At 34.3% G+C, this 21,457-nt stretch overlaps 2 protein-coding genes across 3 annotated transcripts in view; both read left to right on the top strand.

The window, feature by feature from the left end:
* The first annotated feature begins 1,259 nt into the window (after positions 1-1,259).
* On the top strand, positions 1,260-7,888 carry Mapmodulin (acidic leucine-rich nuclear phosphoprotein 32 mapmodulin). The gene is made up of 6 exons (XM_066282558.1): positions 1,260-1,429; positions 3,799-3,962; positions 4,020-4,232; positions 4,621-4,732; positions 4,874-5,051; positions 5,769-7,888. Exons 1-6 carry the CDS (start codon positions 1,382-1,384, stop codon positions 5,810-5,812), a joined length of 759 nt encoding a protein of 252 aa, XP_066138655.1. The 5' UTR covers positions 1,260-1,381; the 3' UTR covers positions 5,813-7,888.
* An 872-nt stretch (positions 7,889-8,760) lies between these two features.
* Positions 8,761-21,457, top strand: part of Amph (amphiphysin) — a 24,343-nt gene continuing 11,646 nt past the window's right edge. For both annotated transcript variants that reach the window (XM_066282553.1, XM_066282552.1), the window contains exon 1: positions 8,761-9,022. In XM_066282553.1, the coding sequence (XP_066138650.1) occupies positions 8,954-9,022 (69 nt within the window). In that variant the 5' untranslated portion in view covers positions 8,761-8,953. The remainder of the gene's footprint in view (positions 9,023-21,457) is intronic.

Below are 21,457 nucleotides of genomic sequence, written 5' to 3'. Positions count from 1 at the left end.
ATTTTTAGAAATAAATTTTCTCAATGTGAGGAGATTTGCCTTCGGAAGGCGATTTACCAAAGGTCTGTCTAATTTTCCTGGTCAAGTCTTCCAATAAATTTTGCAGCGTAAATTTTGAATACGTTAAAGCTAAATCAAAGCACCATAGAATGATCTGTCAATTGCCGTAGCATATCAAAGTGTAAACAAAAATAAATGTGTAACCACCATTAAGTTTATTTTTAAGTTAAACTTAAAACGCAATTTTTAAATTAAACTTAAAATGACAGATCACACGCACGACAAATTGGGCACAGCAAACCACAAAATCATTACACACACTAGAGTAGTTAATACTCAGCTTTCCGTCGTACGACAGTATTTTTTTATGTATTCGTCCGTTGCAGACTCAAAATACTTTCACAACTTCAAATGGTTTCGAGTACGTTAATCATTCGTAAATTACCGATAATGTCTTCATAAGGATAAACCAGGCTGTCTGCGTATGTATATCAAATACATAAGGTTATATTTTCTCATTTCAAGGTGTAAAGAGTTAGAATACAATATTAGGGACGACGAGATTGTTCCCCCTTAGTCATACAAGTTGTATGTGTGTACCACTGGTTGTTCGTTAGAATTGACAACTGACGTGTCCTACCCGACCCATTCTGTTCCTCAGTATGGCGCCGTCGCCAGTTTGAAAAAAGTTGTATTTAATCTTCTATAATATACAGCCAAGTTACAAACTTCTCCAATTAAAAACTCACGTTTGATTGAAAAATTCTTATCTGTTTTTGGTGTTCGACATAGTTCTTCGTAATATGCATCAAAAATGCAAATAAATATCGAATTGCTGCCTCTGAAAACTTTTCAATACGAGATATTGTTAAAATTTATATTTGAACAATATCTTTTTAATATCATTTTCTTGTGGCGACTGTTCGCCACAAGAAAATAATAACACTATTTCAAAAAATAATGGCCTACGCTGTATTTCGAAATTCGTAAATATTTGAATAAAGGTTAATTTTATGACAAATTATCGAATTTCAACTTCGGAAATCAGTGGTAAAATTTTCTTGAGAGAATTCGGGGACATCCAGTTTAACATCACACACCCATGCTCACCCATAACAATGTAAAGAGAATTTTCGGAAAAAGCTTTGAATCTCGAACTGTTGAACGGAACAGTGTGAACAGCGTGAACTATTGAACACATCCACATGAACCGGAAAACAAGTTCGTGACATTTCGCTGGAAAATGACGTAGCGCATGCGCATCCGCTAACGGCAATCTTGGCGGTCCTCCTTTACAGGTTTTTTCGATTGATGTCCAAACATTAATTCTCTCCGATCTTATAGTTTTATGTGATTAACATTAACAAAAAACGGGTACAAGATGGAAAAACGCATATATCTAGAGAAGAGAGGCAAGAATCCGGCCGATGTAAGTATAAATCGCTTACTTTTCTTCTAAATTTCGGGTTCTATTTACGGTAGGTTTGATGTACCAACGCATTTGTTTTGAAAACTGTAACGTACGGACTGCATTAATTTTCTATTTCCCGTTATGTTGTACTAATTAAATACTGCTTATCGTATTTTATTTTCCCTAAACGCATTTTGTCTGTTCGCATAAACTTCAAATTACTGTGTGGTTCCTCATTCAGCTGGGGAAAATAGATTTTAATGGCACACCACTCATCAGTATGGAGAGTGGTCATTCATACATGATGGCATTTTATGCCAACATCCAACCGTTTCTTAAGAATTCCTCGTTCTTTTCATCATTATATCAATGTTATCTGGTGCGCACTATAAAGAACAAACACAAGTTTACATTTTTCCTTAGATATAAAATGAGTATAGAATAACAATAACCATGCTTTCAAAATAAAAAAAAATGGCACCTGACTCAGATCTACAAGAGTCTCCATTCCATATGATTTTTCATGTTCAATTCAGAAATTTGGAGTAAATGAAAAAAGGTTTTTTAACAACATGGTAGTCATCAAGGCTGTTCATCCTTTGTCCTTGGAAGCAGGACCATCCTACAAGATTATTATGTTTTCTACTGTACATGTACACTGTAGCAATGAGAATTTAAATAAGTTGTCAATTAAAGACCTGTAAATTGAACAATAAGATTTTTTTTTTAGTTGATAGGTATGGTTTGGAGGACCAAAAATCCATTGGTCTCCCTTGATCTACAGTTTGTGGAATATTTTTTGGTCGTCACTACATACAAGTGAAAGTCAGTACTACACTAAACTTAGTTATTTATTTTTGAAAACATATTATGTATATATATGAACATCCTATTATCTACTTATCAGTACTGTTACTATTGGTCTACATGAACACTATTAGTGTTTACTTACCTCACTCAAATTAATGGTAACTGCTACTTACTGCATGTTTGTAGGCAAAGTAATTTATTTACATTTCTGAATGACACTGCCTACAGTACTTAAAATAAATTCAACATATATTGTTTCCCTAAGAGGGCATGGAATTCTGGTTATTCTGGAATATTACTCCAACTAATATAAATGCTTTTCCTTATTGGTCGTTATTATGCTATGAATGTTCTGGTACATAATATTGATTTTTTAAAGTCATAATATGGATCCTTATTTTTATTGGGACACCTTAGATTCCAATATGGATTTCTTGTGCTTGAATCTGCACTTTGTATCTTACAATATAACATAAGTTATTTAAAAATAGCATTTCTTAAGGTTTTTTGTACATTATTCTCATTTTTCTGTAACATTAAAAGTCTCAAGAAAAATGCAACATTTGAAAAACTGCTTGTGGTCACAGGTCTTTGTAAATTAAAAAATAAAGCTGTACAAAAGAAGAAATGCTTTAAAAGTTATGGATATAATTCATTTAAATAAAACTTGTATATAAATTAATTTTAATTAAACAAAAACTGTAAGAACTCATTGAAGCAAAGTTTGCAGAACACACACACAACCATGAAATCTAAAATAATGAACTAATTAAGACATACTACTCTAGTGTATTTAACTTAAGGGAGAAGAGTACAACACAAAAGTGTGAAAATTAACCTGTTATTAGAATTGACAACATAATAATAATTTAGCCGTTAGAGTTGGTTTCCCAATGTCCTGTTACAGAATAACTAGCTAGAAGGTCTGTCAAATGTGAAAGTGTACACTCACAGTGAACTTTTATAAAGTGTTTACCTGAGGTACAAGTGGGCTTGACCCCTGAAAAAAAATTACCCTCTAAATTTTAATATTATGATATGTCAAAATGTGTTGATCATTGTATTGAATATTGTGCAACCAGGATCAATAGGATGGCGATATTGATATTGTACTATGAACAATATATTCAAATTTTAAAGTTTTACTTTTTCTACGACCAATAGATGAAATTATCAAAAAATTTAATATTCCAAGGATATTCGCGAAGAATTAAATTATTCGAATTTCGTTTTATTAATAGTGTGAAAGACGAAAATAAGACATTGTTAAGGATTTTTTTTCAAGGAGTTTAAATTGGTTTCAAAATTATTCTTAACATGCAAGAAAGAATTAATCAAATTTTTATTAATGGGTTTCTGTCCGTTTACGTATTTTGATTTCTATTATTATTATTTGTTACCAAAAAACAACTTATATATTTTTATTTATGTTTATTGCGATTCAGGTTAGTATACTCACCAATTATGGTGGTATTAGATGGTAAATTATAAAATGTTAAATCACTGTAAAATATGCAGTTTTAGTGGTAAATAATATACATATCACATAGTATAGATAGGTAATTTGTTGTTTACAGATCAAAGAGCTTAATCTGGATAATTGCCGGAGTACGAATATTGTGGGCTTAACCGACGAATTTCAGAATTTGGAGACCCTCTCGCTGATTAACGTCGGCCTCACTTCTTTAAAAGGTTTTCCCAAGCTTCCCAATTTGAAGAAACTTGAGTTAAGCGACAACAGGTAACTTCTAATATACCAACATAATTCAAGATTATTTAAAGTGTCAATCTATCTTAGAATATCTGGCGGTTTTGATATACTGGAAACCAGTCCAAAGTTGGCCTATTTAAACTTAAGTGGCAATAAAATCAAGGATTTGGAATCTTTGGAGGCACTGAAATCCTTCAAGCACCTGAAGCACTTGGATTTATTCAACAATGAGGCCACCAGCACGGAGAACTACAGGGAAAAAGTGTTTAAGATGCTTCCGAATCTTAAATACTTAGATGAGTAAGATGCATTTTATTTTCAAGTTTAATAGAAGAATTCTTGAAGTTACAATTAAATTTGTTCACTAACAAAGATGGAGCATTGATAAAGCAGAAGTTTGGAAGTTTGAGTTATTATATTTTTTTAATTTATATTAAAGAGTTGGTCAGGTCGATTATTGGTGCTTTTATCTGTTCATACTTATAAAGTATAAGTAATATCAGTACATTTTTACGTTACTTGTTAACAAATGCTAAAGTTAAAATTTTTTTACTTGATAACTTTTAGTGTTTCTTTTTAATTTGTTGAGAGCAACTTCTGCCTTCACATTTGATATGAGATAGACAATAATAATAGCAGTAATATTAATGACATCTTATTATTATTGTGAGGTTTATGTCCGTTACAGATTTGATGCTGAAGAGCATGAAGCAGAGGAGAGTGAAGTTGATGGAGAAGGAGAAGAAGAGGTCAATGGTAATGGTGAAGAGGACTCCAATGATGATGACAGCTCAGAAGAGGTATGAAAAAAATATTTATAGTGGGTTATATCAGTAAATTCCGTGTTTGTTCGTGTTTAAAATTGACAGCACAGTTTTTATTTTTGTACAATATCATATACTATCTTTAAAATTGTTTTCATATGATTTTCCATTAACTAGGACGATGAAGAAATGGACGATAGTGTCGAATTAGGTGTCGTCTATTCAGAGAACCTGGATGAGTTGTCAGATGAGGGAGATTATGAAGCTGGAGAAGATGAGGAAGAAGACGATGATGTTGAGGAAGAGGAAGATGACGATGATGAAGGCGGAATTAATAACACTACTCCGTCAAGTGGTAAGCATAAAATACGCCTTACATTTTTTTATTTCTGTATGTACATATATATTTATATATGCACATATATAAATACATTTATTCCCTTTTCCTGCCCCCTCCTAAAATAGCTCTTTGAATTCAATTCAGATCAGAAAATTAACATTGGCAATGTAATTCAGAAAATCAAGAAATTTTAAAATAAAAAAAAGTTAAATATTTGACATTGCATATTTCAGTGAGTCAATCATCGATTATCTTTGAAAAAGTGGTTTAGGTTCTATCTGAAGCATAGACGTTAAAGCGTATCTTTTTGGGAATTGAATATCCAGGGAGCGGACTTTTAGGTGTGTAGTTCCACATATATCTTTGTTGGAACCCATTCTGTTTCTGGTTTTTATCTACAGTATTGTAAAAATGGTATTGCCGGTGTTTTTACCGTTTTCGCTAATGACATCACAATTCTTGGGCACAGCGGGAGCGTGGCCCAGAAAATCATTTTGGGTTTGGAATAAGACGATAATATTTGTATCTTGTTATCTTAATAAAAACATAGGTATTTACATGCGAAAAAATGATGTCTTTTATTCGGCAGAAATGCACAGATACTGCCTTAGTTGCCTTCATATCTTCAGCTTTGGATCGATTATGGAGAAACAGTAAATGTATTACTTTCCCTTTTTTTTTGTTAAATTAACAACATTTCAAAACAGTCAATATTATTTTCTTTTGTTTCAGCAAAAGGCAAGAAGAGGAAACGCGAGGACGGTGAAGAAAATTAAAACATAATGTAAGATTTCTCATTTGTTACAACATTAATAGAATTTAACGATATCGGGACAAAAAAAAGATAAGGCAACTGACGTCGCTCCAGGCTGTGTTTTGAACCTGTCCGAAGGCCCTTTTTTCACCTTTGTACCTGTAGTTGTATTCCCATTTTGTCGTTTGCAGGGCCGTATCGGGATCATCGACGTCAGCGCGACAAAATAAATCAAATTCATTGAACTTCGTTCAAAGGTTGAATGAAAGAATAAAGTGGATACAGTGGGATATTATTAGTTGCCGATATTTCTTAGTCGCTGTCTTAGTGAAAGTATGAATTTAATTCGTTTAAAATTGTATTTACAACTCACTGTATCCAACGGAGGTGTTGTGATCTGAAATTGGCTTTACGGCGGGTCAGAATAGTATATTTTAAATTTGAGACTTTTAACGTTTACGCAAAAGTTACTGGCACTAGTTGTGCGTAGCCTCTAAAAATTTCAAATTTAAAGTATTTTTCACTGAAAATCGATCTTATATTCAAGTAGAATAATATATTGTTCAACGAGTGATGAAACTAGCATTTTCTGTCAATGAGAGAACAGTTTCGACTTCATCTCCTTTTGTAACGTTTTCGAATTACAGAAAATTATTTTCGGCGAGTACAATATTATACTTTTTCTATGACCATGCATGATACAAATGGTAATTACATTGTCAAACTATGTAATGGTTATTAACATCGCTAACCGCACTCGCACACACACTCTGCTTGGACAATGCATGATTTTACTATAGGCAGCCAAGTATACATAAAATCAATATAACGGTCAATAATCAACTTCCAACAATACCCTCATGAATGGCGGGCTGCGTTCACACACACAGCGTCATTGTCAAACCTTCATCTCTAGAGATATAAATAAACCTTGCGGGATATTCTCTTTAGATATGAAAATAATGTTTTCGGTTAGAGCAAAGAATGATGAAAATTGTAATTTTTTACATGGTCGTAGAAAAAATTATTTTTTACACTTTGTTAGGGATAAGTAATTGACCAAGAAGGTTATGTGATTATTAATGGTGGAAAAATGAATTGCTGTACCTAAAAAAATTTGATTTGGAACTAACATAAATTGTTATAAGACCCGCTGTATGAAATTATTGTTGTTTATTTTTCTTCCAACGCCTATTGAACTAACATTGGTACATATAGAATCAATTTCAGAATACCTTCGTTCTCTATATTTCTATTAAATTTTGGCATGTTTGTCCTAGTTTTGAAACAAATAGAAACAAAAATTTTTTTAAGGAGAAACGTTTATTAAAATGGAACTTATATACAGTGTTTTTTAATATTTTAATTTATAGTATATAACATAAGTTTGTTTTTAATGGTTAACTTAGTACGTTCATTATTTCATATTCCAGGGTACATTGTATTTGAATATTATAATACGAGTAGTAGTCGGCGAAGTATTTTTCATATTGAAAAATGGCATAGATTTTCCTAAATACATGTCGCTATGTACCTTCAAAAATGGTTTTGATGATTGGGCCCATTCTACGTTTTATTTTTCCTATAAGCGTGCTGTTTTTAGAAGTTTCCACACGAATCAGACATGAGCCATCCCCAAAGAAAATAATCGAAGAGATTTAAGTCTAGTCACTGTGTTTGCCAAGCCACTGCACTAAATTATCAGTTAAAGATGAGTGGCATAGTAGGAAGACTATGGGTTGTTTGAGCACCTTCCCTTGAAAGTTACTTAATTTAAAAGGTAGATCTATGGTTATATCTGAAAACACGTTAGTATTAAATCCGCCGTCCGAAAGCTAAGCGACAGAACTTGTGATGATAGTTTATTTTCTACGTAATTTTTTTATATTTGCCTAACATAAACTTAAGAAGAAAGTGTGCAAATCAGAAAAGCAAATAGGGAACATAAGAAAGTAATGCAGCAAATAGGGAAGGTAGGTGTACCTAAAGAAATACTGAAAGCAGTTAGGCTATAGATTTAATAATTTGTAAAACTAAAGTTGTTTTTTTTTCAAGTTTGTGTTATAGATAATTAAATTGGTTATAAAAGGACCCAAAATTTTCATCTTGCTTGGTGGACTTCGCACTGTGCGGGTAATTTAGGTTGGATTCGATGGAATTTATGATTTTCACATAATATGAAAGAGATATTAGGAACCTAATAAACACTTCCAGAACTTGATTTAAGAGAAACAAATGATTGTGTACAACGTATCACTCAATCGTTTTTGGTGTTCCCGCTACGGAGGATGGTTTCTCAAAACTTGAGGTTGGAAGAGAACCCTGTAGAGATGGTTAATACTTCCTTGAAGTACTTTTTTCTGAAGAATTATTTTCTAAGAAAAGTAAAATCATAAATTCTTTTGTTGAGGTATTACAGTCAATATAATATATCTTTGAAATTGGACCCCAGGTATCGGCTATTAGTTTTTTAAAATAATATCTGCTCTAGATGTTGAGGAAACCCCGTCGATTTTAGATCATCCCGTACGTGTCACCGTGTCGGGTGGCAAAAACCGTTGTGCACCCATGGATTACCTTACTTATGCATTTATCAAAGGTTGAGAAGACTACTTTAAAATACTAGAGTGGTGTGAGATATTTTAAAGTTTCAACACAGTGTACTTATACACTCTCGTATGCATACATCAAGCATCCAAGTAAGGAGTCTCTCGTGTTCAAAAAAACGCAAGATACCGATGATGTGAAAGTAAAACCTGTCCAGCCGGCCCAACGGTTCATGCGTCCGCTTAAATACTTGTCCAACAATGCAATTTGAATGATTACCTGCTACGCTATTCGCGATCTAAAATATATGTCAAGTGGGTACCTCGACACCTACATACTTTCAAGTAAAGGTAAAATTCCGGAAACCTTTGGCAACACCGTGTTTACCCAGTTTTCAGCCTAGCCTAGTTTACCGTTAGAGAACCTGAGCTGTTTGACGAATGCATGCAACTACCAGCAGCCACTTCTCGCTTCTTTCAGTGGTCGGCGATTCGCTGTGGTGTGCGAACGGGTCAAACGTAAACGTATTCGCCGTGCCGCGTAGTCGTCGCTTCACGTCAACTCATACGAAGTGTTGTGGGAAGTGCTTATAAAGTACATTTAAACTTTCGGAAAAATGGCGGAAAGTAGAGGATCCTTATTGGCCAAATCCGTACAAAAACACGCAGGACGTGCGAAAGAAAAGGTCAGTGACAAGTTTCAATACAAAATTTCCCAGTTATCATACAATTTTAAATCATCTGTCGGTCCAACTGGACGCATTTATGAAGCGACGGCGCTGTTGCCGCCTGCATGTAGTGGCCCAATTTTTTGGGGAAATTGATAAGCCGGCTTTCGCTTCGCAAAAGCTGAAATAACTTTTTACCAAACTGGCCAATGACCTAATTTATGCGAAGTTGGAAAATTATGTCTTGCTATCGAGCCCACATAGTGCGGAGATGAATAATCGGCCTTAGTGTCATTTTGTCGCTGCCACACGGAAAAGTAAAAATATACGGAATATTAGAATCTATTATTTATAAATAACCTTGGCGCTCCTATTTGAGATTTTCGTTCGTGCTTTCGTTGTCGTGATTTTCTGTATGCTTTGAATTTTCAAATGTTACTCAACCCGATCATTCCGATCGTTCGCATAATTAATTTAAGTACCGAGCGAGATTTGCTAAAACTAGTAAAACATGGGAGATGCGAGTGTACCAACCACTGCATACCCGTTTTATAGTTCAACAGGTCATGAAAGACGGCGCACTTTACTGAAACAACGGGAGAATAAAGAAATTTGATTTTTTTTCTAGACATACAGGGTGCGCTTTTCTGGATTTCAACTACTAGGGATCTGGGTAACCATAAAAGAAACGAGATTGGTTAAGTTGGAGCAAAGTTGGGCAATTTGAAGTTCAAGAATATGTGTTTTTAAAATGTTTAAAAATTGGTATCGCTTTTAAAAATGAAATTTTGGCAAAAGATTTATATTTTTTCCTGGGCTTATTCGACGAGGTAATTCAAAGTGACTGACACTTCATCATTGCCAGTTTTTCTCTTCTACGACGAGGCGATGCCGTCTCTGAAATCCGACGTTTCATTTTAACAATCGTCCTCAATCTTATTTTTCTTAGAGGCGTCATCTTGGATTTTTACTTTTTTCAATCAATCTCTTTTTTCTAATTATGATGAAGTATCAGTGATTGAGATTTACTCATGCGTTTGGCGGAAATCAAAAATCTTCTTTTTGCAAAAAGCACCTTGGAAATAACTAAATAAGAAACAATTAAATAGAGAAAATTTCAAGAGCGGCTCAAAAAATTTACTCCTCTCCCCTTACAAACGCAGCTTTAAGCGTTTTCTTAAATTCTACATTAATAGCAACTCATTAATATCCGTGGATGCAGATATATAAATTACGACTTTCAAAGTTCCCTGTACGTAACAATCCAATGGGGAAAAATCTGGTAAACGTGGCGGCCAATTATTGCTTCAAATGACTCTACGAAGGAATATTTCAGGAAATATCTAGGCAACCTCCTAGCAGAATGTGGCAGAGCATCATCTTGTTAGAATCAACCCCATCTAGATTTTTATGAAGAAACAGAATATCATCTTAAGCTGGTTGTTCTGTATACCGCTGTAGGTATGATTCCGAAGTCATTTGTGTTGCGAAGCGTAATAAATTTATACTAATTTTATAACTGTAAGAGCTAAAACTAAATCAAGCACTCTACGAGTACTAGTAGTTTTTTTTATCTTATTACTTCGGAAAAGGATTCTTTCCCGGGGATTTTCCCATAGGCTGATTGCTGTTGGCCAAATGACACGAAGCAAAGTTCGGTTAGCAATCGAGTGCAGTAAAGACACTTTCTCACGTGTTAGATGCAATATTTTTTATATGTCTGTAACTTCGTTAATGTCTCCAAGTTCAATTAAATACTAACATGCAGCAAAGAATTAATGAGCACACATAGGGTAGAAAAGCCTGATATAAGCTGTTTCGCTAAAAACGTTCTCAAAAATATAGCGTGCATCATAATATCTCTTCAACAATAATTAAAGTAGATGCATTGAACATAGGAATAAATCCTCCTGCTTAACCCAGCACTTCTTAACTAGATTGATTCCTAAAGGTCAAGTAAAGTACTATAGTGGCTATGCAATAAAGCAGATTGAATATTATCATCATGTTTACTTAAGTCAAAACGAGATCAAAAGCCTTTGACAGGTCCTAAAACGGCATTAGATGTTTCGCTTCGGTGACATCCAATAACTAAATCTCAACAATTGTCTCAACAGCCTTTGAAAATGTTGTTTTACTAACGAAACCAGTTCAGAAGCATCTACTCTTTACAATTCTTAACACGATTTTAATTTCCTGTCTTTTAGTAGGCATAAAGAATAATAACTCGTTAGGTGAAGTACCCCGAGGATCAAGTTAAGAAAAAATCCTAGTCTCAATCACATCCGCAATTGTGCAGTAAAACGTGTGTAAAACATGAGAAAAGAGATCTGAACTTCTGTCATGTATTACGCTTTCTTCTGAGCTTTCTCATAACTCTCCACGTATTTTGCTGCTCACTGTACATTACCGAATCGAGTATATCAATATATTCGATCCGGTTCCAATCGTTTCGGGTTCGTATTAGTAATTGCGTTTTGCTAATTTAACAATGTTTTTGTTCGTTTATTTATAGGTTTATTTAATAGTTGTAACATGAGCAAAAACCATTATTATTCCTACAGTACTTTCTAATAAAATGCAATAGACGGAGATTGCTGGATGAGGTCTGTAAGATTTTAATAATCTAAAGTTGCCTAATCCTGGCCCTAATTTTATATCAAGGCCCCTACCAAACACCAAAATTGAATATTAATTATATCGTCTCGTGGTCTCCAGCATTAAATAGATACTCTGACTTCGACAGCTTCTTGTTTTAATAGTAATAATTATTATTATTTCAGAATATGATGTAATTCTAGTCCTGGAAGAATTATTGGATTATTCTTTTGAAAAGGTTCAGATATTAATGGATAGCGTCGAGAGGTCCAATAACTTCAGATTGGTTTCTGTAGATAATTAAGCGTTTATTGAGTACTCCCATTCCCCCCCCCCCCCCCCCTGATCACGATGTTCTGATGAGAAACTAAGTCTTTTTTTAATTTTTTTCCACTACTCATCAACTTATTTTTCTTTTGCCCTCCGGAGCAGGTTTCTCAAAATCAGCTGATTTCAGAAGTGTTCTTTGTTTTTAATCTTAAGAAAGTCGTTACTTTTGGAGTGTGAGTAATATCAGGTGTTGAAGCCATCGATCAGCAATGCCAATAAACAATCAAATTCTAACGTTGTTTGATATATGTTTTCTATATTCTTGCCATTAATTTCCTTCAAAGATTATAAAAAGTTGAGAAACGATTGGAAATTTCAGCGCGAACTTTTTTCTCACTTAGAGAGAACAGCTCGCTTTTTTGTGACCATCAGACAGAAACTGATGCTCAGCATGTTTCATGTCTTCCGTTTCAAATTCGCTCTGATATTGAGTTTGAACATTAAGAGTCCATTAGGATTTAATCTGCTACTGGGGATCAAAATTATTTTTCCACTTTTAGTCATTATCATCGAAGTTCTGCAATGTGTCTCCCTGGGAAAACCTGTTTCGCCCATTCCGAATACAATGATTCTTCAGTTTAAACCATATTTATTTTGTCAGAAGCGTGCAGCGTGGTTCGCTTGCAGTTCGTTTTCAATTGCAATCAAAATGCAGACAGAAACCCAATCAATGTGAAGTAAATCTTATTACTTTGAAATGAATTTGTACCGGCAACCAACGTAATAACACAAATTTTGAGTTATATTGTGCTGCCAAATTGTCCCATAAATTTGAATGTTTTATGTTTCCTTTGTTTTTCACATACGATTCATAGACATATCAGTTAATATATCAAAACGAGCATAAAATCCTCGGGCCTTTGGCATCTTTGCGCTGAACAGCGAATGGATAGAAGTAAGATTTGTCGTCAATGGAAAATTAAATTCGTAAGTTCTTTCTCTATGTTGCCACTAGTGTCAAGAACCTTCTATTTACTTATAGAGCATGTGAAAATTTAGTTGTTACCCCTCGACCTTCTGTTTATGAGTAAGTCATGTTTTTATACACACAGTCTAACCATACAAGGCAAACTGCACTATCTCTAGAAAGACCTAACACTCACTCTTTTGGTGGTACTTTTTAGTAATCTGTAAGAACTGTATAGTTGAATACTGAAGTTCTATAGAGGGAAAAGCATTAAATTTTCTTTGGAAGTTAGAAAGAGCAGGGGGAGGGGGTGTCGCATATGAAATTAATTTTTAACGTCACTGAATGACCGAAGGTTAAGGAGTGAGGAGGACTAGAATCATATAGATTGATATAGGGGTCAACATTTGCCAAAAACATCGTTATATAGGATAGTTTCTCTGGGAGTGGGAGCTTTTTGCCTTTGATGCTCTTCTCTGAATCCGCCACTGACTAAAGATAAATCAAGTTCAATAATTAAAAAATGGAAATTTTGTCAGCTAATCGGCTTTGCGGCCATTCCATTGATTGTAAATTCTTATTTAGTACTTCAATGTAATATATTTCTGGCTTCTTACGGCAACGTTGTCTACCTGCCTGTGCAACAGGTCTTTCAATGTTTGACCTCCATATTTAAAAACAAACGCTAAGCGCAGTGTTGCCATTTCCTGCTTGAACAAAATTATATAATCTAGGTATCCAATTCCACGCAGTTTGTACCAATTGCTGTGATTTTTCCTAAAATGTTAACTATTTAGAAATAATTGGAAATAGCAGAAGTCTCTAACAAACGACGTTTAGGATGATATTGATCTGATTGAAATCTTTTGATGATTGGTCTGACTCTGACCTCTATTGAACAGATCTTTGGTAAACGTCATTTATACGTCAACATTTAACTTATGCCTGTTGGAATGGCAGTACGAGTATTTGACCAGATATTTGAAATATGACAACAGTATAATGCTCAAGTATTTCACTTGACAGGTACTTTATCACACTTACTGTGGTCGACCGAACAATTTTACAATTTGACCCATGTTTGCTAATTTTCAATTTACGGTCACATAACGACCTTCATCAATTTCTCACCAATCGACCGCCATTGTGGTTTGTTGATCATGGTACCGGCGACGCATTATCAATTTTCCGCCATTTGTTACACCAATAAATTCCTTACAATGAAATGATTCGCAATTGCAAAACGTTGAAAATTCAATGCGATATCGTTTCTCGGATCAACAGGCGCAAATTCAAAGTCCACCAACAAAATTATAGCTCAAAAATTGGGAGGTAATGAAAATTGTTAAAAAACAAGTTACATGACATTGGTATAGTATAGACATTTCTATGATATGTTAACTAGTATCCATTAGAATTTTGCTTTAATGGAATGGTAATGGAAAAGTTTAATGTCGCTAACTGTTCGTTTATAAACTTGGAGTTATTTAAAAATTAAAGTAAAATGGCTATTGGCACCTCAGCGAGACCATAAATGTCCAGTGAGGAGACAAAATGTGCTTCTAAGAATTAGGAATTTTCATCTTAACAGCCCACCCATTCGACGGTCGATGTCCTTTATCTCTTTGGCCTTAGTCCACTACCAGAGAAACACAAGAGTGTGTGGTACTACTTTATGGGAATCTAAAATCCGTAGGTGCTAAACCAGACGGGTCACTCCTTTTATGGTTAAGTAAATCAACCCAGAATGTTCAATCTCTTATGAAATATTTTTAAAAAATGCGTATTTTAGTGGTAGATAGTTAAATGACTTGAACTTTGAATTAGCTGTAAAAACTAGGCGTGTGATGATAATGGCAATTGAAACAATGAGAAAGTGCATCGTGATGCACTTAAAATGCTTTAGTGTCGAGATAAAAATGGTGGATATGGAAGTAACATTAGTGTTCCAATTATCGTTGAAGTTAGAGCGAAAGTTTCTCATTAGCAGGATTACAAAAGAATATTAACGCACCTGCCGCTTCTCTTGATAAAACCAACGCTGTTTACCTTAACAATTTTACGTATTTTCACTACTGAGCTTGCCTACATCACATATATGCAAATTTGCTTTTATCGTTATCAGTCCGACATTAACTATACCACCTCCACGATTACCATCCATATTTCTCGCAATACTCTAATTTTTGCAACATATTTTACGCTTTCGAATGCAATAAATTTTTTTTCAAGAAAATTAACAACCAATCAACTCACTAAGCAACATTGTCATTTCTTAACTACAATAAAATTGAGAATGGAACGGTATTTCGAGAGGGTATCTAGCACCGCCATGAAGAAGTGCACATCTATTTGCGCGATATGTTTGTATTGGCAATTGCATCAGGATGAACTTATTTCCAGCTGGAAAATGTCATTATTTATATTTAGAATTAAGGTTTTTATTGGAACAAAGACCATTTAAGATATCTTTAAAGTGCCTTATAATACGAATTTTGTTTTTGCAACTTGATATCAGTAGTATTTTTTATTGGTGTACTTTTTTTCTACATAGGAGAAACAAACAATTTCCTGGCGTAATTTTTAGAACGAAAAGACTGAAGTCCGGAATCTTAACGCGAACAGTTAGGGAGGTACGTGGGAACACGGCATGCGTTATGCCAACTCAAGAATGAGTAACGGTCTCTCTCAGGTGCTCTTTTACGCCCACATCGCTTTCCGATTTGCTCCGAAGTTGCCAGGACAGTTCGGAGCGCAGGAAAACACCCAGATACTTTCTCCGTTTGTTGCTTCTCTAGAGGTCGCTATATTTTGCTGGAAAGTACAAGAGAATGTCATCGTAGCGGGGCAAGGAAATCGGAAAGCAGAAGCTAAATTGCATACTGTGCTGAAGAAGACAAGTAAAAGGGACACGTGGGAGCATGGCGTACTTGTACCAAACGAGAAAGAAATCCACGGGTCTGTCTGTTGCGAGACATTAAAAATTTTGATCTTGCTTCGACCGTATTTTTGGTCTTCACTTGAAAGGTCAGGAGGTAAGTATGTGACCGTGAGAGGAAGACTGAAAAGTAAGAGCTCAATTTGAAACGTTCGATATTTCCAAGAATTAAAAACGATTAATTGCTCAAGAGTTGAACTCGGAATTTGTTGGTATTTCCAACTGAGATACGTGGAATGATTGCTTAGTTGACGGAAAAATCGGAAACTTGTGCAGTTTAAATATAAGTATTTTCTCTTTTGTTCTATCTCAGAAATTCTGGAATCACGTATATTCGATGGACAAAGCTTGAACATCAAAAAAGTTCGATCTTGCACAATTTTATGCAACGAATGCTATTTTCCGGGACAAATAAAGTAACGTCTCCCGAAATTATTCGAATTTTAGGCGCATTTTTTTCCAATTTTGCTTTATAATGAAGAAATCGTTAGAAAATAATTGACATATTCAAGCTGAGTCCTATACTGGGTGCGCCAAACTGATTGCGCACCATTTTTCATTTGTTTATTAGCAGAGATAGAACCCTAGTTTAAGTTACAAAAAGTTCTATTTTCTTTACTTTATGTTATTTCACATTACATTTCATCTCTAATCCGAATCAATCACACACCTAAACGATAAATAATTAAACTCAAGCCATATTACTTATAAAAAAATTTTGATAACCACAAATAAATTCGTATCATCAAACATTGCTGATATGCTGATATGATCGCTTTGCTGATGTATGTCATCCTTCTTCGTAAGTATGCAAACTTTGCAAGATAAAAACTTAACACTGTTTCATTCATTACCGTAATTAAGTAATGTATATTCACGGTTTAACCTGCCTAACTGACCTTGAAGTTTAGGTACTCATCTGACGTAAATAATACAGTTCGTGGTTAATTAACAGAGATTATAAGTTACATCGAGAGTTTCATTGTTTGGTTTGTAATGTGACAAAATTATATACATAATCATATCGGCGAATGTGTTAGTTTCATAATACATCGTAAATGAGATAAAAATATACTGGAAGATTACATTTTCTTATTTTTTATGAAATTGTGTTTAATCAAGTAATATTCTAATAGGTACATAAAAAGAAGCTGAGGACCGAAGCCCCATTAAAAAACATACGTAGACTCGCCCAATCGGTCCGCAACTTTGAGCATGTGCGGTTTAGTCATTGCTCTTTATATGATAAAAATTTGAGTTACTTACGAGCTGTCGTTCAGGTTATATCAATATTGTTCTGTCTTAAGCTGAACACAAATATTGCTGAAATTATTAATTCGGCCTGGGGATATGAATCTCTTCGTGCTCCAACTGTAAGGAGATTGTTTAAGAAGTTTCGTGAGGGAAATTGTTGCCCTGAGGACGATCCAGGTCCGGGCCTAAGGAACTTGTAGTTAAACATTACTGAACGAAAATCCATGCTAAGCTGAAATAAAACTGGCAGAAATGTTAGGAGTGACTCGACAAGCAATTTCATTTTGATTGCCTCTAATGGCAGAGATTCAAAGGCAAAGAAAATTGATTCCTCATGAGGTAACCAAACACGACAAAAATCGTTGACATCTGCACTCTCTTTCGTACCGAGGACTTGTGTTTTCGGTATAAAAAAAAAAGAATTTGCATTAAATTTTTTTTTTATTGCATAAATTTATTACGGGAGATGCAAACTGGATGCTGTATGTCAATCCTAAGTGCAGAAAAGCATGGGTTGATCTAGGCCAACTATCCACATCAGTTGCAAAATCGAATGTTCATGCCAAGAAAGTTTTACTATGTGTCTGGTGGAATTGGAAGGAAGTCATTTACTACAAGCTTCTGGAACTTCGTCAAACCGTTAGGGTTGAACGTTATCGGGCTCAATTAATAAATTAAGCGAAGCTCTGAGGGAAATGAGACCATTTACGGACCGTGGAAGTCGGAAAGTGGTATTGCTTCATGGTGAACATACTGGCTCAGGGACTTATCTTTTCCTTAGGTTGAGAAATTCTCCAGTATCCTGCGTATTTTCCAGACTTGGCTCCTTCCGACTTTCACTTATTAAGGTCAATGCAGTCTCTTCTAGGTAATCAGCGGTTATCTAAAGTTAAGATGTGCGAAAATGGCTCGATATCTATGTTGCCTCGAAATCATTAAGCTTCTATCGCGAGGACATTTATTTTCTACTTAGTGAATGGTAAAAAAAAACAGATAGTAATGGAAATTATTTTGATTTTTAACGTTTCCGATAAGTATGTGGTTAATGAAGCTTGTACGAGCAGGAAAACATTGCGGTACAACCGGTACTGACATTAAAAGCTAATTGAAAACTCAACGTGTTAATAAAGTTTACTGTAAAATTGAAAATGAAATAGTGTAAAAATTCATGGACACGATTTTTTCTAATAATTCATGAGGCATTCATTTCGTATACATCGGCGAAGTCTTAAGTTTCAATACATTAATAATTTATAACTTTAAATCTTTATTTTAGGTATTAAACGGATCCTACATATTTTTATCCGGTTCTGCAGAACTTACGGGTTACCTTGTACCATCTGGATGTCCAACGCCAGTAAATAATGTATAACGATCACAAGGTAGTTATTTTTCTAATCTAAGGCAATATGTTAGACTTACGTTAGCGCCATCCGATATAAAAACATATAAAAATTGACGATGGTGCAATAAATTTGGATGAGGAGCTAAGATCAAAAGTCGCAGAGACCTGTTTATACTGCAAACTGTATTTTTAGACGGTAACTTGAAGGTTGCACTTATTTTCGTCATAAATTAGGATAGCAATGCTCCATTACTATGAACCAAGTTAATAATAACTAACTATTGAACTTTAAAAGCAATCGCCAGTCTGTGAGAGAATTACGGGGCAACTTCTGCTGATATCGCTGCTGTTTTGGGTTGGAAACCCAGGAACATACTGTGCATAACAGCTGAAACTGAATTTGGCCAAAATCCAGATATTTCGTAATGCAACGATTTTACCGAGGAGTATTAATGGAGTTTAGGCAATGGCACTGAACTAATAATTAGTACAGTATCCTGGGTAACATATTAATGGAGTTACAGCAAATTAATTATATAGGTATATTTACATATATATATTTGTATTCTATATGTAAAATATTTTATTCATTATAGGATTTATCATAATAATACTGAGATATTAAAATTTTTTTCAAAAACTTTTATTTATTACAGTCTGGTTCCTTTGAATACCAAAACCAAAAATCGATTTAGCTATCGCATCTCATTTTCAGCAATAAAGTTTAAAATGTTTTGTCATGCTTCTGTTGTAGATAGAAAAATATAAATAATTTATTAAATAAATCAGCACTTAAATTTATTCTTCACGTTCTTTTTCCAATTATCTTATTCTACAACTATCTTAACGAAGCAGATTTATTATATAAACCGTTGCATACCATATGTAGTAGGTATATCAGACTAAATCCAACCATTAGGAAATAAATTTGCATTGTTTAAAACGCTTTATAGCCGAAACGAAGAGTGTTCAACATAATAAATCGTTAAAAGCTTTTTTCCTTATTTTTTTTGTGGAAGAATTTCTTCTCCCCTCGACCCCACTCCTTTCTCAGGTTCAACTTCTGGTCTACCTATATTAATTAGAAGGTAATTTTTGGAAATACTTCGTACGTAGACAAATGTGAAAAATGTATGCAAAATTGTATAACAAATATGCGAACATGTGAAAAACGTCAAAGATTTGTGAACGCGTTAGAAATTATGTAACTAAATGTGTATACATACATACATACCTACATACATATAGGGTTATTGACTGGATTTATGTTTTGACGATTTTGCTATCGGTCGTATTTCGACTAGTTCGTGGCTTTATTTCAAGTTCTGGGAAAAGGTTTAAATCAGCGAATTTTGCCAAAATAACGTTTATTTTTCCTTGATTTGGTGTTTAATTGGCGATTTAAAATAGGATGTAGTGCGCCTATGATTTCCTGAAATTGCCAACTTCGTCATTTAAAACAAAACTTTATGGGTTACAGTTAGTTTAAAAGTGAATGAATTAATGGATATGTTTCCTGTGTTTTATAATCTTCTATAAAACCTCATTTCATTGCTTACAGTACACGGTGTCCCACCGGGAACCGCCATTAGATATTTTGGGAAAACTGTGAATAGCAAAGTTACGAAAGTTCAGTAGTTTGGTAAGAGCCTTGAGGCGACCTCATCTAAAATATTTTTGACGACGTCACACTTCCGGTTGTACCGGAAGTCGGTGTTTGCTTGCTTATTTTAAATGGAACGCCCTATACATTATTACATTTGTAGATTCTACGGTTCAATTTTACTACAAGTTTATTAATATGCTGGCTATCTTAGAATTAACAGTATTCAAAATATGTGTATGTAATTGAATGTTGAAATTGGTACATGCACATGTGTGCAGAATTGCAAGTTGTTAACAAACGGAAATGTATTTTGTAACTCTTTTTTTGTCACAATACTGTAGAAGATCCATATTTTGGTATGCTGCCGAGCATTGTCTAATATTTTCGCTAGGATGTCCACAAAAATGAAGCCCACCTGGACATCCAAAAAAATGATCAAAATTTAAAATTTTTAAATGGAACTCTACTATTATTTGAGTGTATTATGAAAGTACGTCGAAAAAGAACCTACGTTCATATTAAATAACCTATAGAAAGTTCCATAGTTTTTAAGTAATTTCGTTTTCCTATTTCAAATAAACAAACAAATATGGATTTCCGGTACAACTGCAAGTGTGACATCATTGAAAATACTTTAGATAAGGTTGTCTCAAGGCTGCTATCAAAATACAAAATATTCGTAATTTTGCTGTGCGTAGTTTTCCCAAAACGTTTCGTGGCGATTTCCGGTGGGACACCCTGTATATACCCGACATCTGGTTTTTGATTCACGGCGAAAGCTCCGTTTCTTCTATTATCTGACATTATTAACCGCCATCCTGTTCTACAAATATCTCAAGACGTTTATGATCAAGGCAACACTCCCTTTATTTCTTCCTCCCTCTCGTAAACAACTTCGTACCTTCATTAGTAAATTATTCAATTAAATTTATTTTGATATTTACCTAACACCTTTCGTTTCTGACTCCCGCGAAAACTATCCGAAAACCTCTGCGTTAAGGAACTGAGACCAATTTCAATTCTAATAATGTTTTGGCAGGTTTCCAATCTTGCCATTCGTCTTGACGATTCTTTACTTCTGTCTGGGTAGACGACAATACAATTTTATAATTAGTTACATTGGTGAAGCCTGATTGGAGAAACGTGTTGTGTCTGAATTCGTTTTTAATGGATTCATTTTCATCTACCAACAATATCAACGCCTTCAATGGCCGTGGAGTAATTAATTTTAGGCTCATTTTCCCAGGATACGGGGCGATGTAAATATAAATTTAAGTAACGGGATAACAGAGGGGAATTACGTATGCCTAGGCAGTGTAAATGAAATAAAGTTACAATGTTTCTTAATCTATTTCCCTTTATAAATGGTGGCCATCGATTTCTACTTTAAGTTGAATAACCTTCCGCCAGGCAGTTTTATTGGATTCCACCGAGTCCGGTTTAATAATTATTAACCACCTGTACGTTAGGAACAT

Source organism: Euwallacea fornicatus, chromosome 5, assembly GCF_040115645.1.
Source record: "Euwallacea fornicatus isolate EFF26 chromosome 5, ASM4011564v1, whole genome shotgun sequence".
In the NCBI taxonomy this organism is placed as follows: Eukaryota; Metazoa; Arthropoda; class Insecta; order Coleoptera; family Curculionidae; genus Euwallacea; species Euwallacea fornicatus.
This window is presented reverse-complemented; position numbering and strand designations above follow the sequence as displayed.

Excerpts from the sequence above, each read along its gene's own strand:
- Mapmodulin (XM_066282558.1), top strand. The coding sequence starts at position 1,382 with ATGGAAAAACGCATATATCTAGAGAAGAGAGGCAAGAATCCGGCCGAT. Across the intron at positions 3,963-4,019 it reads CTTGAGTTAAGCGACAACAG|AATATCTGGCGGTTTTGATA; the intron begins GTAACTTCTAAT and ends AATCTATCTTAG. Across the intron at positions 4,233-4,620 it reads AATCTTAAATACTTAGATGA|ATTTGATGCTGAAGAGCATG; the intron begins GTAAGATGCATT and ends TGTCCGTTACAG.